General features: G+C 40.3%; 1 protein-coding gene across 6 annotated transcripts in view; it reads right to left on the minus strand.

Annotated features, from left to right (window-relative positions):
• DOCK10 (dedicator of cytokinesis 10) overlaps window positions 1-21570 on the minus strand; it is a 167722-nt gene that overhangs the window by 15717 nt on the left and 130435 nt on the right. For all 6 annotated transcript variants that reach the window (XM_048505431.1, XM_048505430.1, XM_048505429.1 and 3 more), the window contains exons 37-50: window positions 21445-21511; window positions 20535-20582; window positions 19775-19876; window positions 17718-17842; window positions 15905-16017; window positions 11691-11828; window positions 10051-10233; window positions 9458-9568; window positions 8550-8765; window positions 7824-7881; window positions 7382-7480; window positions 5641-5747; window positions 3445-3567; window positions 1336-1449 (exon numbers count right to left, since the gene is read on the minus strand). In XM_048505431.1, the coding sequence (XP_048361388.1) occupies window positions 1336-1449; window positions 3445-3567; window positions 5641-5747; window positions 7382-7480; window positions 7824-7881; window positions 8550-8765; window positions 9458-9568; window positions 10051-10233; window positions 11691-11828; window positions 15905-16017; window positions 17718-17842; window positions 19775-19876; window positions 20535-20582; window positions 21445-21511 (1604 nt within the window). The remainder of the gene's footprint in view (window positions 1-1335; window positions 1450-3444; window positions 3568-5640; window positions 5748-7381; window positions 7481-7823; window positions 7882-8549; window positions 8766-9457; window positions 9569-10050; window positions 10234-11690; window positions 11829-15904; window positions 16018-17717; window positions 17843-19774; window positions 19877-20534; window positions 20583-21444; window positions 21512-21570) is intronic.

Consider the following 21570-nt stretch of genomic DNA (forward strand, 5'->3'; position numbering starts at 1 on the left):
CACTCCAGAATAAGCAAGCAGAAATAGAATGTGGCACAAGACTGCTCTACAGTATACTGCAGAGAATCAGAGGCAAGCCAGGAAACAAAGAAAGAGAGTCTACAAGAAATGCAACTAGTGAAGGAAAGTGGAATTCAGGTCATTTATGAGTCTGATTTTTTTTCAGTTTTAGTAGCAATGTGTATGTTATGTGCTGTCAAGTCACTTCAGACTTATGGTGACCCTATGAATTAATGTCCTCTATAACATCATATCATTAACAGTCTCAGTCAGGTTTCCAAACTGAAGGTTGCATCTTTATTGTTAATCCATCTCATGTTAGATTTTTTTTCCCCACTGCCTTCAATTTTTCCTAGCATTATTGTCTTTTTCAGTGAGTCTTGTCTTCTCATGATGTGAACGAAGTATAACAGCCTCAGTTTAGTCATATTTAGCAGCAATAATTAATTAGTGTCACATTTATCTGGTGCTGTGTAGCATCACTGCAAGGTAAATGTTACAATTACACTGCCTTACATCCATTTTCCTTCTGCTGACTATCAAAAACATTTCATTTTCTGAAACTTTCTAGGAATAAACTCTTGATACCTGTGATGAAAAGAAGTTGTGTGCTCATATGTCATTATAGAGAACACAGAGACTTTGCCTAAAAAGCTCCCTTCAGTCTTGTGGCAATCATGAGCTATGTTATGGAGTTCTCAGCTAGCAGAAAATTCTTGATGATCAATCACTTCCACTTTACCATTCAGTTAAAAATGGCTCAGGAAATACAGGATCTAAAAAGGACAGTCCTTGCTGAAAAGCAAAGACTATTTTACTATTGTCTTGCTATTGGGTAAGCCCAGTGGTGGGATTCAGCAGGTTCACACCACTTCAGCAGAACCGGTTGTTAAAATGGTGCTTGTAAACAACCAGTTGTTAAATTATCTGAACCCCATCACCAGAACCGGTTGTTAAATTATTTCAGTCCCACCACTAGGAAAGCCTCATCCTATGGTTACAGGAAGAAAAATCCCACCTGATTTCATAAGTAGATGTACACAGGCAACAATTTATTATGGGTATTCTGGGACATTATGGGTATTCTGGTACTGCTTAAGTTCTGTCTCAGTAATTATGTAAACCTTCATTCTGCACTGAATATTCAAATTGATCACTGGTTAGATTGAGAAGACATTTCTGTTTTGAAAAGGCTTCAGAATATGGCTCATGGGTGCCAAATGGATCATAGTTTTTCATTGTTGAATGAAAAGTGTCTCTGGAATTGCCACACACAAACAGATCTGCATTGTGTGGTGTGATCTGTAGTTGCAGCAACAGTCAAAATTCACTCACCTGCCCATAAAATGCTACACGGTAGTATCGTCCAAACAAGCGCTTCTCAGAATTCACAACTTCAGCCACTTTCAGATATGATCTATGGATATCGTAGTACAGCTCTGATAGCCTCTGAGTGAGCATAATGAGAGAAAGAACATTTTAAAATGAAAATCATGATCTTCAGGTCACTCTCAAGACAAAAACCTGCTTGTGGTTATGGCTCTGGATTTGGACAGTGTTGGAGAATTGATTTAAAAATCTTTACGCGTGTTCTGTCATAAGCAAAGTACATGAGTCCTGTGACAGTTATTAACAAATAAGTATTAAAAATAAGGGTTTCAAACATGCATTTTTCTTTACAGAATGTTTGAAGGATGGTTCCTTTCACATGTTCCTGTGCACCAAGTATTATTAGTCAGGCAGCCATCTGTGGGCTATCCCACCCCTTCTGTTGGCCCATCCAGCAACAACCAGGCCCAGGCCTTTTCTATTGAGGCTTCAGTTTTGTGGATTAATCTTCCAGAATATCTCCTTGTAGATATTCAGGAAGTCCTGCAAAGCCTGCTTGTTTCCAGGGCTTTTTAATGGTAGCCATCTTTTAAGGAGGGAGGGGTGAGGGGGAGTGATTTGAGGTCTGCCATTTAATTTACAGTTTTAACTGATTTTTTTACTATTATTGTAAATCCCTTTGAACCATGAGGAAAGGTATGTTGTAAATGTTTCTATCACTCTATATAACCTAGTTAATTTGTATATTACTCTTTATCCAAGGAGCTCAGAGTGATGTACTTGGTTCTAATTTCCTAGTCACTACTTTTGTGTACACAGAGGTAAAATTAGGGGAAGAATTAGGACTAATAAAAGGAACTGCCACAGGAGGTGGTGATGGCCACTAACCTGGATAGCTTTAAAAGGGGCTTGGACAGATTTATGGAGGAGAAGTCGATTTATGGCTACCAATCTTGATCCTCCTTGATCTGAGATTGCAAATACCTTAACAGACCAGGTGATCAGGAGCAACAGCTGCAAAAGGCTTTCACATCCTGCATGTGAGCTCCCAAAGGCACCTGGTGGGCCACTGTGAGTAGCAGAGAGCTGGACTAGATGGACTCTGGTCTGATCCAGCTGACTTGTTCTTATGTTCTTAAAAGATTTGTTTGGGGAAAAAAACTGGACATCATGGTGCGTGCAAATTTAGGGTTGGAATATCTGAGCTCTCGTTCATGTGCTTCTGCCACCTGAGAGCTGATTCCATATGGTGCAACCCTATCCATGTGCATATCTGGGGGCTGTGCGTGAATGACACACCTATACAAAAAAACCAATTGCCTGGGCCTTTCAGTCACACCTTTCTGTTCTGATGGGTTAAGTTACATTATCAATCACAGAGAAAAGTTCTGGAACATATACATTTGTTCCATGAAAAACTAAAAAGGATCACCAAATTCACTTTTTCTAGGCTACGAAACCTTGTTTTGAAACTTCACATGAACCTGCCTTATATTAATTCTGTTGACGTCACAGGGAATGCATGTACAATCCTTATATGGAATACACTTCATTTCTCTTTATATGCTCATTGAGTGATTCTCATAGTATTTTCAGTGCATGTACAGCTGAATGTGAGACTGAACTCACCGTTAGCCACATACCCAGTTTCAGCTGAAAAGTGGATGTGTGTTGGTTTGTCCTTACAAACAAATATACAGACATTCTATAAATTGTAAACAGGGCTAGCGAGTCAGATCATCCATCTACCGAGATGACTGGCATTTGGGCTCCAGTCTCAGGTCTTTCACATCACCTGATCCTTTTTAAACTGGAGATTCTGGGGACTGAAACTTGGACCTTTTACATGTAAAGCAGATGTTCTACCACTTAGCCATATCCCCAACTAAAGACAAAGCTGCAGCCTGCAACCTTGTTAATAAACAAAGCTATAAAGACATTTCAGAAACCATGGAAACTGTTTTTCAAGGTGTTAGTTAAAGCCCATAAGATACATTAAAAGCCACTTGTAATGGCAAATAAGTAACACACAATTTGAAGTGACCTGCCTAGCAATACTATTCTATATAACTTTTCTTGGAATGAATGGCATTTGTCATTTTGAGCTTGCCTTACCTTGAAATCTCTTTGCTTCTCAAATACTGCAATGATTGGCTTGTTAACTTCAGCAACAAGTTCATATCTCTCAGATTTCCATAGATAATCAACACATAATTCCAGCTGCTCTACAAGGATGTTCTACAATTCCATATAAAGAAAAACAAAAACACAGTTATTTTGACAAAGTAGAAGTCTTCAAAAGCCTACTTTTTACAAAATACCAAAACAAATGTTTAGCTCATCAAGGCTGCTTACTTTAGTAGATGAATTAGTGGAAAACACACTGCAATATTTTTAATTGCATTTATTCCCATCCTTCCTCCAAAGAGTTCAGGGTACTGCACAAGGTTATTTTTTTCTTCATTTCATCTTCACAACAACCACCCTGTGAGGTGGGTTTGCTTGAGAGTGGGTGACTGGCCCAATATCACCCACTGATCTTCATGGCAGTGCATGCCACTACTACACTATGCTGACTCTCCTGTATATACTCAGATTCAGCACTGTTCAATTTATTTAGCAGATACCTCCTAGACTTATACCCACGTTTACGGAATGCCATATATTCACACATCTGTGTTAAACATGCATATACATTTGTCCTAAACCTCTGAAAAGCATGACGCTACACATGCAACTGCACATGTTCAGCAGAACAGCCATATATATTTTCTGCATTATTGATACATGTTTTAGAATAAGTGCATAGGGTGAAATCCATCAAGAACTTACTGAGAAATGTTTTGAATCCTGGGAGCTAGCATGGGGGGAGATCTATCCAGAGGTGGGATCCAGCAGGTTCTCACAGGTTCCCGAGAGTAGGCTACTAATTATTTGTGTGTGCCGAGAGGGGGTTACTAATTGGTGATTTTGCCATGTGATTTTTGCCTTAGTTACGCCCCTTCTCTCAGCAGTAGCACGCAGAACTTGAAGCAATCTATCAGGAGGTGCACCAGCGTGCGTGGCAGCCTGCGCCTGCGTGCATTCGTTTCCCACCCAAGGACCAGCGCAGCGGCTGCGTCCTTGCCACAGCCCTGCCCAGAAATGCCCCACCCCCGGAATGCACGGCCACGCCCCCATTGTGCCCCGCCCAGTCCCATTGGCGCTACGCCACAGTTTGAATCCCACCACCATGGGAACCTGTTACTAAAATTTTTGGATCCCATCACTGGATCTATCCTCCCTCTGATCTAGCAGGTTCTCAATCTACTCATGTGAGATACATGTAGGGAAGGTGTTAAAATATGACTATGCTTTAACAGAATGGTTCAGGAAGGTTTGTTGTAAAGGGACTGAACTATACCACCATCTATAGGATGTATAATATGTTTGCTGCATGTGTTACCCTGAATTGTTTTCTACTGGTGTACTACAGTTTTTCTCCATTGCAACTACACTATGCTTATTCAAATTTCTGTAATCCTAGTCCTAATAAATGTAATCCTACTCCTAATACATTGCTTTTAACTGGCACATATTAATGGTATCAATTTAATCTGCTTTGAATCTCAGTGGCAAAGGTGGGTTATAAATACAGTAAATATAATAGTACTATAACCCTCCACCTATCCATAAGTGTCTAGACAGCTTGAATAATTTCTAAGGGTGAGGTATACTGTATTCTGGGAAAATGCAGTTTTCCCTCAAGTTGATGTTGTCTTCAAAGCATGGGACAGAGTATCTATGTGCCACTGGAAGATCCTTCAATTGCCCAAAATTCTGACACTGCTCACTATTGTTGCTGGGTGTAGTGTTTTAGCTTTCATCTGCATGAGTCAGCAGATGGGATCTGCTTCTCTCTCACCCAAAGCCCCCAGGCATGTGTCGGGCCCCTGAAGCAACAAACCTCAAAAATCATTCCTCTGTTTCCTACTCTCAATCTGACAGGATGTTACGGTCCAGTGTCCATTAAAATAAGTTGACCATTCTGGGTGGATTGTGGCTCCCCCATTCTCATTCTTATGCCTACATTTACTTCAGCTAAATCTGTTCTGCCATTTGAATTGCTGTATATGCCTCTGTGTTAATGAACAAAACATTTGTTGACCGTGCAAGTTCATGGTGCTAAGCATATATTGAAACTAGTTGTGGCATCAGAAAGGAAAACAGACTTCAGGATGAAATCCTAAGTACAGTGGATCCCATTGAGTGCAGTGAAACCCATGTCTGAGAAAACACGATAAGGATTCTGTAGATTATAGCCTTGCTGACCTCATTATATGGTGTATCCTGCATCCCAGAGTCTTCTTTCATTGCACTTTCTTCTTTAATATTTGGTGTTATATTGAGGAAGGCTGGCCATCCCATAGAAAATAAGCCTTTGTGAGCAAAAGGAGAGGAACGCTTGAATAAAAATTGCTTGAAGTAATTGATTATTGAAAAAGAGAATAGGATATTGCTGTAGAGAATGTTTGTTATTTGCTGGGCATAATTGCTTTTTCACAGCCTAAAGAATGAGTAGCACAAATGAAACAGCCTAAATTTGTAGTAGGTTATTACAAATCCCATTCAATTCATTATGCCATTTGGCAAAGCTGGGGATAGTTATAATTTGATGTTCCTGCAGAAAGACATTGTTGCACAAAAGCAGTATTAGAGTCACTCCCCTTGAGTCTCAAAATAATTGTAAGGCTGACATGAAATGCATTTGTGTTTTGGACTATTCATAAATATACAGTGTCTGTATAAAAACCTGCCATTAGAATGAGTATTATATGTTTTAGTCTGTAAGTATGAGAGAACAAACATCTTTGGTACAATGAATTAATTAGGCAAGCTCTCCCTGGACAAATTTGGAATGGGTCTGGTTCAAATAAATTAATTTGGGACTGATTCAAGCTGAGCCAAAATTAAATTGTTTAGGCTTGGGTGCAGCCTGAGTCAGGCTTCACTGCCTCCATTTTAGCAGGCTATGCTGCAAACGTTGCTGGCTGCTGCTCCAAATTTCTACATTTATCTTTGCGAAAGTGTATAGTAGCTGGAGAGACAGTGGTGATAACCCTATGCCTGAATTTAAGTCCTGGATGCGGCCACAACCATGAAGAAAAGTGTGGGAAATGTAGCTGCCATGCTTCCTAGTAGCAGCAGCCAGTGCTCTGAAAGCTTATGTTAGCACTCAGTGACAGTAATAAGCATTAAGGAACTACATTCCTCATACTTTCTAATTCAATGCTTCGCATAGCAATGACTAGGCCTTAAACCTAAGGAAGGCCTCAGGTTTAGAGCCTAGACATTGCTATAAGAAGTACTGCCATCAGCCTTCTCTATGGCTCCTTCCGCACATGCAGAATAATGCACTTTCAAACTGCTTTCAGTGCTCTTTGAAGCTGTGCGGAATAGCAAAATCCACTTACAAAAGTTGCGAAAGTGGCTTGAAAACGCATTATTTTGCGTGTGCGAAAGGGGCTCATAACACAATATTTTGCTGAAGTAAATTTGACAAAGGGAGGGCAGGGACAACAAGCAGCAGGAAGAATGGATCATAGAGAATCAAGCCCATTTCAAAATTCTGTCCTAATTTGAAAGGAGTTTGGAAAGCTCCAGCAGCTGACTCCAATCTTTCAAATCGTGACCATTTGAAGACCACCAATCTTCCTTCAGAAAGTTAGTTCTCTACTAAAACCATGTTCTTCTTGAACATTTCAATTGGCATTTATGTAGGAACAGTGCCAACATAAAGCTTCAGGCATTGTCTTGGAGTAAACCTTGTTAGGAAAAGCAAACAGTATTTGCAATGCAAGATCTTTCCATCATTAAAATTTTGATTCACTCTTTTAAAAAGAAAGAAGTAGTAGAGATGTGATTTCAGACTTCTTACTACCAAATAATATCAGGATGCACCATGATCCTTTCTTCTTGTGGATAAGTCCTTAAACTTAAATATCTTTAATGGGGGTAGACTGCTAGGATGATATTGTCTGATCCATCAACAGACAATGGTTAGAACACTCACTTCCTCCAGTGTGAGTTGTTAGTAAGACATTGCTATCAGAGAGTTGAGCATCTTCCGGGAGCATACGAGAGGTACAAATCTTTTCCATTTTCCAGTAACCTATGACAGTGTAAGATGTTATTAGCATTCTGCTATTGGTATGTGTTAATACATGCATATTTAATGATGAAACACTAAAAAATAAAATACAAAAGCCCCTTCCCCCTCAAAGAGAAATGATTAATTAACCTCAATTTTCACATTATATATAAGATTGCTGCATCTAGACATTTTCTAGTCACAGAGTCTCAAATGGAAAAATATTCCAAAAGGCTCAAAGCAGCTTAAAGGATAACTGCAATAGAACATCAACTTCATCAGGAAAAAATAGTTCAGTTACAGCTTGTGTTTCTGCTTTTCTGTTTTCTATATTAGTGATAGCTTTAGAATATGTTTATCTTACCCTTTCTTTTCAGGTATTCAGCAATAAGGGCAGCTATATGGATATAGCACATAGCAGCCTGCAACAAGAAACCATATCAAGCATTAACACTGCACTGAGCAGATTATGCTTTATCTTCATCAGCAGCAGACAGTGTTTTCCCCAAAAAAGTTTCTAGGCTTCACTTGGTGGATTTGTTAGCATGACAATTTGTTTAAAACAAGGAACTCTTTATTCAGGTTAAGCTCCTGATAAAGTCACTGAGAGATTTGCAAAAAAAGGTGAGTATGAGTATTTGTTTCCAATGGAAGATAATAGGAGATGGGGGCTACACCTTTGAGAGTTCATAACTTTGGACCCCCTGAACCAAACTTTACCAAACCTGGGTGGTATCATCAGGAGCATCTCCTAAAGATACCCTGAATATTTGGTGCTGCTAGCCTAAAACTGCACCCCCTGCAGGCCAAAAATGAAAAAAAAACACTAAAAAATACAAAAATCATAAATGAACATTTGGAGGGGTGCCGGGGGTGGGGGTGGGGGGCGCAAAACTTAGGTTTTGCATCAGGCTCCATTTTCCCTAGCTATGCCTCTGCTCAGGGCAGGTTGTTACATAATTATCTTCCAGTTCTATGATTCAGTTTCATACACAGGGGACTTGAGAACAACGTTCCATGTTTCTTCCTACTGCCCCAACCTCTTTTTTCACAGGTAGATGGTCCGTCAGTACAAGTTTTTGAGAGTTACCTCTGATAAGTCTCCATTTCTAGCATGAATCTTGGCCATGCTCTCCAGCCAGGTCCTACGAAGTTCAGGTGTACTGGCATAGGAATTTGCCAGACTGTACTGTAAATCCACCAGCATCTCAGGGTCCTTCTCATGTTCTTTCATCTGAGCTGTACCCATTAAGACCGTCCTTATGCGTTTGGTCAAGTCTTTCACTTCTGCTGGGAAGTTGCTGTTCTTTGGGGAAAAGAAGCAATGGAGCACTTTTAAATCCACAGAATCCCTGTTATTATGTAAAATCATGTATCTTTTGGTCACTATCACAAAGCTGAAATACACATTTTCCCAGTAGCCTCTTCAATATCTTTTGTTTGCTGGTTCCATGGCCTATTTTTGTTTGCTATATGCAGTCATTGCATTGTACGGCTATATGCAGTCATTGAATTGTACAGGATTAAGTTTTGTGTTAATTTTTCTTCCCCAGTCGTAAGTTTACTCCACAAATCTCATGATACAAAATATCACTCAGTAACAGCAAAGGTATCATACTATGGAAAACAGAACTGTTTGGCAGGATACTTTTAACAAATGTCTATGAAAAATTTAGACCATTCCCCCATCCCATCTATACAGCTCATTATTTGTATTATACTATTTTTACTGCATTGTTTTCTATTCCAGGTTGCTGCATTATTTGTTGAATGCATTATATTTTTATTGCATTGTTTTCTAATTTTGCAATCACCCCCAGGCTTAAATGAGAAAGACAGACTATAAAAGTAAGTAAATAACTACATTTGAAAATGAAGACCACTTTTCAAATCTATTCCCTTTGCAGAATTTCTTAAAGGACTACAACGGTAATAGAGGAGGATGTGTCCTGATATCTATCCATCTGGAGTCATAAATATTGAGACAAAAATCCTTACTTTCATTTGCTTGTCTCCATTTGCAAAGTTATTTGTAATAGCCAGTGAATGCTGAAACCGAGAGCCTCCAATTCCTGCATCTGCAATCAGCTGGCTTACAGCTTTGATGAGCTGAAGAAGATGAAGAACAAAGTAGAGTGTCAATCAAATAGAAAAGCAGTTGTTTCTCAGGAGGACTGCTGGCACCATTGTATTAGACCAAGATAAAAGCAAGAGAGTTAACAGTAGCCCAAGTGGCCCAGACTGGCAATTTGTATATCTTCTCCCTCTACTTCACAGTGTGCTGGTTTTTAAAGAAGAGGATTTCAAAAGCAGTCTACCTTTGGCTACTAAAATAGAGAAATTACCCATAATATCACATACACTACATCCAATATCTCTAAGCATTCTGCCTGAGTTTCCTGCTTTACTTTGCATCCATATGGATGAAAAACAGATCTTTTGCTGACAAGGGAAATTTAGAAATCTCAGCATTTTGCTTAGGAACAGAAGGGTGCTTTTGGAGCTCTGATTTGAAAGCTTGTGTTGTCTACCTCTGAACAAAATATATTGCAAGAGAAAACTGAGAGAATGGTAATCTCAGGCTTGCTTACCTGCAAATGGGACCTAACAATTGATTTCTGCTTATTAAATTCAAAGTTCTTCCTCATGAAGAAATACAGCAAAGCAGAGGCTTCCGTCTGAGTTGACCGTGACCTGTGATTGCAGCACTTGAGAATCTCATAGCAGAATGATCCGCACAAGTCAGCTTGTCCTTGGAAGAATGCTGAAGGGAACTATGAAGAACAAAATGAACAAAAGTATTTGATACACCTCTACTACAAAACAGCTTTCTTAGCTGGTCTGATTCAGGAGACCTCTTCTTACGTTCTTATTCTTTTAGGAATCAATGTAGAGAGCTGAACCTGTGCCAACAGGCATCTTCGTCGATCCAATTTGCTTGAAAATAGAGGTCTTTAGGTTAAGAGGGAGGAGTATGCTCTGTGCAACTTTAGTGTCGTTATCTTTACAAGTGAAAGCCAGTGTGGCGTAGTAGTTAAGTATCACATTAGAACCTGGGCAACCCTCGTTTGAATCCCCACTCCCACCATAGAAGCTTGCTGAGTGATGGGCCAGTCATACATTTTCAGCCCTGATTCCAGTTGGCATTTGGATGGGAGACCTCCATGGAATACCAGGATGATGGGGAGGCAATGGGAAACCATCCCTGAAGGGCTTTTGCTTTCAAAACTCTATGAGGTTGCCATGAATGGGGTTGCCAGAGCTCTTTGGGGGTTGGGCGGTTTATCAAGCCTAAATAATAATAACGATAACAATAATGAATCAGAATTGTTCATATTCAGTGCAGACAGTTTACTACAAAGATCAGTCATTCCAGGAATATTTTAAATGCATGTATCAGATCCGTCCTATCTCTCCATTTTGATAATAGGAAGGATGCATTGGATATTTATTATTTTATTTTTATACTCCCACACAACTTGCAGGCTCCTGGCAGTCTGGCATTTGATTTAAAGCTCTTTCTGCATGGTTTATTTTATGCTTCCATTGGGTCTAGGATATATTGGCAATAGAAGTGTGATATTACATGTTATGAAAAGTATAACATGCTGTATAGGCCATTTACTTTACTTTGTGCTCAGTTCAAGGAATGGACACACTAGGCATCACTATGATTTACAAGAGCTGCTGCTCAGAGGGGTAGAGAGCAGGGAACAATGAAATTATGATCAAGTGTGGAGGGAATTCACTCTCACTCTGGTAGGAAGAAGTGTGGTCAATAGACACAACAGTCCCCGGGGAAAGACAAGACTTAGTGATAAAATAAATCTGATCCCAGTACTTTCCCCCCAAATCCTTTCTATAAATTTTGCCACTGAATGCTCTTAGAATATTCAATGTTCAGCACTAGTATTTAATTTCAGTATTTGGTACTGGACAGTATTTTGTAAGTTACAAGCAAGTTGAAACTCTGATAGTGTTCAATAGTGGCAACAAATGCCCTTTGATATTTGGAATCCATCAAAAAGCTGGCAATGTGTTTTACCATTCAAATTTTGAACTGGAAATCAAGCTTTGACATTTTCTGAAATTTTATTCCAGCTGTAGTCTGCAGGATGCTGAAGTTCTGGTCTTTGGCCACCAGATTTGCCAAAGGGTGCCATCCCGACCTGTTTTTCCACAATGAAAGAATATTTCTTGGTACAAATAAGAAAAACATACAAGGACTTACCCTGCTCACAAGCAATCTTAGAGCAGCAAAGACATGTTTGAGTGCTGCTGCAGAGTGATTGATTTGCAAAAACAGCAGGTAGGTATCAAAGACTTTTTTCATCAGTGCATTCTGGCAATCAGATTGTTGCAGTTGTTTCTGAAAAATTAGCCAATAAATATGTTTCAGTCTTTTAGAACAAAATTGTTTGGTACTTTGTGGGGGTTTTGTATCAGTGTTCCCAACAATATAGTACTAACTCACCTCCTTCAGCACCATCATATCGTCAGTGCCATCCTAATTTACTGAACTTCATTTTATAGTGCCTGTATTCTATAAAATATAGAAAACAATACAACCAGAACAGTCCATTGGATACTACCATGAAGAGTCCTTCTCCACTGACAACAGGAGGACATCTTGCAGGTGGGTAATTCCCAATCCTTCCAATAGGAAGACAGGAAGATTTTTTTCAGACTTCCTGTTCCTATGTGGGAGTCAGCCTCCCCAGATTATTTCCAATGCAGTAATTATATCTTAAACCACTGGTAAACTACAAGAAACGGATTAAGAATTTAACAGGAAACAGGAATTAAAGATAAATAAGAATATAATTAGTAACTAATAATTAGATTGTAGTACAGAAAGTTGTGCAAGAAAGAACAATAGATAATGACTGGGGTGGGCCAAGATGTCCTCCTGTCTTCAGTAGAGAAGGACCCTTCATGGTGAGTAGCCAATTCTCCACTTAGGCAGGAGGACATCTTGTGGGTGAGACCTCCTGAGCAGTATCCCAGAAAACTGAGTGGATCATAATTTATTGTTCCAGCACATACTGCAAAACTCTTCATCTGAAGGTTGCAACTGCTAAGGAGCAAGAGTCCAATTTTAATGTTTCACAAAAGTAGAAATGTTGGCCCAAGTCGAGGCCTTGCATATCGCTTCTACTGATGGATGATTATTTAGAGCAGCATTTGTAGTGGAGCTTCTAATGGAATGGGCAGTGATACCCAGTGGAACCTGAAGCTTTTGACCCTTATAAGTCTCTGCAATACACGGCTTCAGAGTTGAGCTAATGGATGCCTTAGACATAGCCCCTCTCCTGCTGGGTGGGCTTACTGAAATGAATAAGGATTTAGATTTGTGAAAGTCCTGTTCTTTGTAAAAATACCTTGATGGCTCTCCTGACATCCAGGGTGTGCCAGATCCTCTCCTTGGGATGTTTGGGATGAGGACAAAAGGATGGCAAGGTAAGTGCTAGTGCTAAGTGGAATCTGCTGGTTGATTTTGGTTTGAAGGTCAAGTCCGTATGTAGTACAACATTGTCTTTGATGAAGCACTCTGCTTGAATCAATAGGGCTCCTAGCTCAGACACCCTTCTTGCAGAAATCATTTTAAGGAAATCTGTCTGATTGGTTTGAATGGTGACCTAGTTAAAGCTAAAAGGACAGTATGAAGATTCCATGTGGGAAATCTGTGGACTGGTACTGTAGTTAATTGTGTTACACTCTTCAGGAAACTCATGATGTGTGGGTGCCTTGCAATGGGATGCCTTTTATACGATGGTAATACAGTAGCCAAGGCTACCACTTGCCTTCTTAAAATTGAACATTTGAGACCTGAGGTGTAACTTTCTTAAAGAAATATAAGAATCAAAGAAATCATTGGTCTTTCAGGGTCCATTCTCTTCTGATAGCACTATCTGGCAAACGCTTTCCAGGTTGATTAGTAAATTCTGAAGGCAGCAGGACGTCTGGCAGCCAGTATAGTGTCCACCACTGCTGATGAGTATTTCAAGCATTGTAGTTTCCAAGCAGCTGAATGAAACCACTGCAGTTCAGGGTGTAGAATTGGATCTTGATGGAGTAGATTGAGTTCCACTGGTAGCCTCAGAGGAGGAGCAACTGACATCTCTCACAGAGTGGAGAACCAGGGCCTGTGGGATGAATACGGTGCTATCAGGATGACAGTGGCCTTCAGGTCCCTGATGTGTTGGAGCCCTGGAATGATTCGCACTGCAGAAAAGGCTTATAGGATCCCTTGGAGCCAAAGAGCTACCAGGGCATCTTTTGCTTCTGCCCTTGGATGGTTAAGTCTGGAATAGAACCTGCTCACCTGGGCATTCTTGTGAGAGGTGAAGAGGTCTGCCACTGGAGTTCCAAATAGTCTGATGATTGACGGAAACACACTTTTTTCCAGGGACCACGCTGATTCTGAGAGGATCTGCCTGATTAACCAGTCAACCTCTATGCTGAGAGATCCCTTGATGTGTTCGATTCACAGATTGCACTCCGCCAAATCAGAATATTGAAGAACTTCTGCATGTAGCCTCGGGGATCTGGATCCTCCCAGATGGTTGTTATAGATCTTGACCAAAACATTGTCAGTCCTGAGAGTATGTGATGACCTTGAATTCTGATCTGAAGTGCTGTCAGGCCAGAAAGACAGCTCTGATCTTCAGAATGTTGACTGGAAGTGCTGCTTCCTCCTGAGACCATAGGGCCTGAACCAGAGAGTTCCCCAAGGTCATGCCCCAGCCTGAGAGACTGGCATCTGTGAATATCTGGATTGTTTCTCTTGGATGGAAGATCTTCCCTAGTCGCAAATTCTTGGGGACAGTCCACCACTAAAGGGCCATCTTCTCCTCTGTAGGCATAAGGATGGATTTCTCCTAAAAGTTGCATGAGAGATGAACACCTGCTCCTTATTATTGCGGAAGTGAGGCCGACTATCGTCTTCACCTTGCTGTCTGGTAGATAAAGGGCACTTCGTGTCATGTCTATGATGAGGCCCAGATCCTCCAACCACTGAGTGGGTAGTAAAGAACTCTTTGGCAAGTTGATTAGGAAGCCATGCTTTTGAAGATAAAGAATGGTCTGCTGGGTGTTGAATACCACCTGTTGTCTGATCTCAGGAGGAGATAATTCACATAAGGGAAGATGTGAATATCCTTCTCTCTCAGCAACATGATGGTGGCAAGCAGCATCTTGGAGAAAACTCTCAGGGTGGTATATACACCTTGAACTGGAAGTGGTTGTTCCCCACCATAAACCTCAGAAATCTGTGGTGTGCTGGCAGAATGGGAATATGGAGGTACACTTCCTGAAGATCTAAGGAGATAAGGAAGTCTCCTGGTTGAATGGCCTCAATGATTGTTCTCAGTGATTTCATCCAGAATTTCCTCAGCTTGATGTGCTTGTTCAGAAACTTGAGGTCAAGTATGGCCCTCCAATCCCCATTTCTCTTTGGCACAGTGAGGAATACGAAGCATGTGCCTTAGAAGCATTTGGATTCAGGGACAGCTTCCACTGCACTGATGCTGATGAGGTGTTGAAGAGATGTCCTCCTGCCTCAGTGGAGAAGTATAAGGTATCCAATTAACAGGACTAGGAGTATAGAATTGGAAAACAATGCAGATTAAATACTATCTGAAGTGTGATGTATCATAATGGAAAAAATAGGCTACAAAGGTAGAAGACAATGTGGTAAAAGCAAGGTGATAAATACAGTAGTGCAACAGATTGCAATCCTATTCCACTATAAAGGCGCCCTCCTGAACTGATCCATTCTACTACAGCTCTAACCTCATTCATACAAATACCTTCCTAAATAGTTCTGGTTTGCATATTCTGTTAAATGATACAAGTACAGGGTGGCTGTTATGAGGGTCAGGAAAGTTTGGATTTTTCCCTCTGACCATGTCCTTGAGGCAGCTATTTCTTACCCACAACCACCTAGGGGGCTTTTTTTTAATAAACTGTTTCATATCCTAATAGTGGTATACTGTTACCACCATAAAAAATAAGGGCAAAGGTCTTGTTATTTTCCAGGTTTCATTTAAAAAGTAAGTCAATAACTTATTCTGTTGTGGAAATATAAGAGGAAAGGCATATTTATGCAACATACTAAATGCATACTTTTTAAATTCATAGAAGCTATTACATATTGTTATAATGGTATATTAATATAGCAACATGAATTTGCTAATTCCCTCAAAATAAAATGGCTACTGCAGAGGAACCGGGCCAGGGAAACTGTGAAGCAACCAGCCATGTGGAAGTCCTGTTGCTGTTGTACTATATCAGCAGCTGAATCGGCAATCATGAAACCACACAAGCCTTCCTGTTTCCTCTTAACTTCCTGCCTTAGCAAACAGCAACAACTTAACATAAACCCTGATAAGGGCAGTTTCATTAAAAGCATCTTTTCATCATTTCGATATAAGAAAGTTATACCTGGTGGTGTTGAGTGAAAAGGCATAATAGGTCAAGAATGGTGAGGCAAACTTCTGTGGCAATGTTGGCTTCAGTATCTACATAGTGCACAATATCTGTTTCGTTGGAACCGCCTAGAACAAATGTTAACAAGTGTTGGAAATATCAGAACAGAGATGCAACATTTCTTCATATGTAGTGGGCATGTAAAAAAACAAGAAAATACTGGATAAAGATACATAATACTTGATGAAATGCAAAAGATACTAAAACTTAAGTTTGAGATGAATCTGAACAATATGCTATGGGCAGCACAAGTCAGGGTAAGGGGGATAGCTGTGCCACTGTTGGGGATGGCACAACCACAGCACAGTCCAAGCTACCTCCTAAGCAGCTTGCTGTGCCATGGCCAGCAAGGCCCCAGGGACGTTTCCTGAACTTCCATGGAAAAGGGCTCAGGGAATCAATTAATGCAACCCTGCCCATGGGAATGCTACTGCAGCTCCACGGGGACCCTTCCAAGGCACTGCTGCACTGCTCCCTGGAACGAGGGGCATTTATTCTGGTACAGGGTCATGCCACCTCTGAGCCCAACAAATGCCCATGGGCCAATGGGAACTGGGAAAGAGCTAGATCAGGAGTTGGGAAATTAGAAAAGGGATAAAGGGGAGTGGGGAAATTAGAAAAGGGATAAAGGGGAGTGGGGAAGGAAGAGAAGTAGGGAGGATTTGGAGTGTGATAGGAAGAGCTGGAGAGAGGACTAGACTGGAAGAAAGAGAGCAGAAGAAGAAGAGGTGGCAAAAGAGGAAGGAGGAGGAAGAGGGGCAGAGTAAGCAAAGAAGTGTGGAGAGCCAACCTGAGAGAGGGGAAGTAGGGGCCAGACAGCCACCTGAGAGCACATGAGAGAATACTGCCTTAAGCCCTTTGGGGGAAATCAATCAATCAATCAATCAATCAATCAATCAATCAATCAATCAATCAATCAATCAATCAATCAATCAATCAATCAATCAATCAATCAATCAATCAATCACCCAGCTACAACTGGTCCACAGAGAGGAAATGAGAGATGGAGGTGGAGCCTTCACTAACCCTGATTTGGGATCTACGGGGCCATGGGCAAATTTGACCCAGTGGTCCTGATAGCTTCGGAGAAGTTAGCAATTTTCTTTTAACCTCTTCTTAAATCTGAGGTAGGATTTCTGTGATCTGAATAAATCCTTCAAATTAAGCAGATGTGTATATTTTGCTTGCTTTCCATGTGTAATTGCTAATTAATTGATTTTACTTACTTCGTTCATCCCCTAGCTTTCTCCTCAGTGGGGAGCCAAAGCCTCACAACAGCCCTGTGAAATAGGCTAGTCTGACAATATGTGATCATCCCCAGGACATCTGGCACATTTCCATGGCAAAATGAGGATCTGAACCTGGGTCTCCCAGATTCTAGTCTAATACTTTATCCACTATACCACACTGTTTCTATTGAGCCACCCCAAGCGGGACTCTGGTGAGGAGGCACATGCATTCCTTAAATAAATAATGTATTTTGCTCCTTCTGGTTACTTAAGCTGTTGTCTGGACACTAGTCCCAACCCCCATTTACTTGTCCATAACATTGGTCTGGGACTTTGTTACAGTTGATCTTAGCCAAAAGGATGAGAAGCAATAAGGGCTGGGACTTTCTTCCCATCCATAACCTTCAACAATCTAAGAATGAATCATGGAATCAAACAGCACAAGGGCACATCTGTATTCTGCTTGGACCAAGTTCCAGTTGACAATCCTCCTCCCTCCAGCTAACTAAGGCCATTCAAAGGAGGACAGGGAACCTTACTTGCAATGGTGCTGTCCATCATCTGCAACAGTTTGGGGTTGGAAAATGGATTTTTGCCTCGGATTATTGGTAATGTTTGAGATCTGTGATGCCTGTGAGTCTCACTGCTGGAAGCAGAATGAATCCTGTGAAAAGACAAGACAAAGCACTTTGGTTAATTGTTCTATGCCATGTTTCAATAATTCTCCCAAATCCTTCAGATTTCTCTTTAAGTACTCTTCACTGAGGGTTCCCAACCTTGTTCAAATGTGAAAAGTCATGAGAACCACTACTATGCCTGTCATGGGTGGGGGTACAGCCAACCACAAAATGACTGCTATTGAGGCTGCAGCCAATCACAAATTGCTGAGAGATTTCCAGCCAAACTCCATGAAGACACATACATAACGTTTCTTGGGCTGTCCTGAAGCAACCCCTGCTCTGATAAGGTGGAGCAAAGTAAAGGAAAAGAAAGGGAAGTCAGGATTGGCTCTCAGCTGTGGGAAAGAAACGTTTTATATACAGGCATTAAGTAGATTGGTAGCTGTGTCTCTTTTTGTGTTTACTTTCTCTTGCATAATAGTAGTTTAGGTTTAGAGAACAATTTCCGGTGCCACATTTTATGGGTACAGTTTATCCTGACAAACCTTATCACTGGCACTGTATAATAAAGATTAGATCTCTGAACAACAAAATGAATGTCAGCAAACTGCCTAGCACTTTAATAAATAAATTATTATACAAACAAGATAGCATATGTATTGTTGCAGATCACTGAATCCACACCCTTCCATTTCAGTCTTAATATTTAAAAGAAAGTTTTTGAAAGATTAACATAAATCAGAAGGAACACGAACACACACTATTATTCAGTTAATATACATCTTTCCCCATTCATTCATTTAATTAATGTCAACAAAGTATTTGGTAATGTGAACAATGAAGTAATGCTTAAAAGTTAGTGTGATGTACATCAGTTGCCCTGCCTTTCCTTTGGCCAGACATCATCACACCTGTTCTCTTATAAACGTGCAACAGTACAAGGACCTAGTGAAAGGGCTTCATTCACAGCAGCCCAGCTGTGAAGTGAATCACATCTTGTTTTTGAATGAGAAGGACACATAATTTCCCTTCATGCTTCATTTGCACCAAACATATGTGACAACGCAAGGCAATTCTTCTGGCAATTGTTATTCTTCAAACTCTAAAAAATATGATGTGGTAAGGAGACAATGCAAAGCATACATTACATGCTACATAGTGACTAGGGCCAAAATTTAAGTTTGACTGAGGAAGGAAGGTATCTTTAGGCAAAACTAGTATCATTCTCTGACAATGCATGAGTCCTCTGTGCAACCAACGTGCAGAAAATGAGAGCAAGAATGAGGTTGCCAGCCCTGCCTCCATCATAGCATGACTTTGATCACATACTGTAAGCATTGCGCCGAGATGTGGAAGAAGTGTGCACACGTATACTCCCTCCCCATGTTCAGGACTATTTGGAAAGTGGTGACCCCAGTCCTGAAAAGGGAACATACATGATAATGAGTTGGGGATGGCACAGAGCCAGGGGTATTCCAGCAGTGTTCCTTGTGTGGTAACACTGCAAAGCAAACATTGGCTTGGGGAGGAGGGTGAGACATCAGAATGCATCATAAATGAAAGATTACCCCCTCCCCCTACAGTGCTGTGTTGCCAATAATATTTTAAGCAGTGTTTTCTGCTTTCATATCTGCAGTAGGTTTACTGTAGGGTCCAAGGTACCTTTGCCAAGTCTGAGGAGTACTATGGTCCAAGATTCCTGTTCAGCAGCTCTTAGACAAGAAGTTAGGAAAACTCACATCAGTACTGCCTGAATTATTTGGTGGATGCATGATAAAAACTACACAATCACTGTTGTCATATGGTTTTGTTAAACTAGATTTAGCCAGAAATAATGGAAGGGGAGGAGAGAATGGGTTTGGTAGGAGGAATGGGTCTATATTTGGATCCCTCTAATTTAAAATGAAGGACCAAAATAGTCATGACAAGTCCCAAGTAAAACATCCCTGAACGCTCAGTAAAACAGGATGTCTTACCACTGGGGTAGAAGCCCCGACGTCTGACAAGATGAGTTTGAGCCTTTCAGAGTTCCATTATTCTGGGTGCTTTGGACAAACTTAAATGCAGCAGCAATTTTCCTATGGATAACAATGTGTCGAAATGATTATCTCAAATCAAAAAGTGAAGCTATGGTATCTGAGGAAAATAAAAACAAATCTAGCAAAAAAAAAACCACAATAGAAAGCCCAAATCAATTAATACCGTTCCCTTTCATTTTCGCAGCTGGAAATGCAGCAGACAGAGTTCATTGTTTCAGCATGAAATGAAAAACAAACCATAATAATGTAGCCAAAGAAGAATGCCCTGGCAGCTGGAAAAAAATGATCTCATATTTTTGAGACAGTAGCCAACATGAGTAGCCAAGAAGATCTCAGGTTCTAACCCCAGTAAACTATTATACTATACAGTTATACTAATCCCTGTAAACTATTATACTATCAACTGTGTGTCACAGTAAAATAAAAAATCAAACTGGGAAAAAAACATACAATCACTGAAGTCATTCTACTGAAAGTTTATACATGGGGCCCAACATTCCCCAATATTTTCATTTTACCGAATTACTTAACATTAATCTGGTCATGAATGATTTCTAAGCTATGTATAATGTACTGGAACACAGCCTTTTGTGAAAACAGGTCTCTGGATTAAATTTGTATTCTTGAATCATAAGCTATATGGAAAAGCATATTTTGTCACATCTGGCCACAGGTTTTCAGACAAGAACAAAATTACCTCACTATGTTTCGTTTTCCTAGATATCTGAAATTCTGAAGGCAAACCCTAAAAGGTAAAAAAAGACGATCAGATCACTTTGTTATTTCTGCAAAACATTCAGAGCTGACAGAAACACTTTGGCTTTCACAAACTGACTTGTAATGACTATAGACAGTTAAAAAACAAACCCGTGTTGATGACCATAAGCATGTCTTCTCTGAACTTCATACAAGAACAATAATTTCATATCAGACCATGACATAGAATATGGCTCAAGAATTAAAGTTTGTTATTCTGACTAGGCTTGAGCACCAATACAAAAATCTTGGTAATTTCAGGTTCAGGATTTTTTAATCCGGAATTTTTCGGTAAAGCCACATAAAGCTAATATCCATACAGCTGATGCTCAAAAGGACAAGGACTTAGGGAAACACAATGCCTATATTGGTTTTACGAAAGGAAGATTTATGGTATGATGTTGAAAATCTTCTAGCCTCTATACAGGTAAACACTAGCTCAGAAAGTGAAACTGCCATTACTCACACACAGTTCAATTTCAGATGCTACAGAAAAAGCTGTTGGAGAATGACCACCAACATTCATCAGAACAGGCCTACTGGATCAGAATGATGGTCCATCTAATCCAGCATATTGCCTCACAGTGATGAACTATAGGGCATAGAGGCCTTTCCCTGATGCTGCCTCCTGGCCCTGGTATTCAGTAGTTGACTGTGAATGTGGAGGTTGCCCAGGATACCTGAACTTATCTGCAGAACAGACTGACGTATAATGAAAATAATTTAGGTCAAACCTAAATGCAAGTATGAATGTACAGATCTAAAATTTAGAGTATTAGTAAATAGATTTACATTTTGCATTTGTTTGTCATATGATTATTATCCCATACTCCCTCAGAACAACAGCTTACTCTAAAATGTTGAAAAAATCCGTTATCTCTGTAAATGGGGCTCTCTGCCAATAGGAGATCAGTGTATCTGGGAAAAGACACAACAATGTAGTTATTGTTTACTCGTAATAAAAGAGTCTCAACAAA

This window comes from Sphaerodactylus townsendi, linkage group LG08 (assembly GCF_021028975.2).
Source record: "Sphaerodactylus townsendi isolate TG3544 linkage group LG08, MPM_Stown_v2.3, whole genome shotgun sequence".
In the NCBI taxonomy this organism is placed as follows: domain Eukaryota; kingdom Metazoa; phylum Chordata; class Lepidosauria; order Squamata; family Sphaerodactylidae; genus Sphaerodactylus; species Sphaerodactylus townsendi.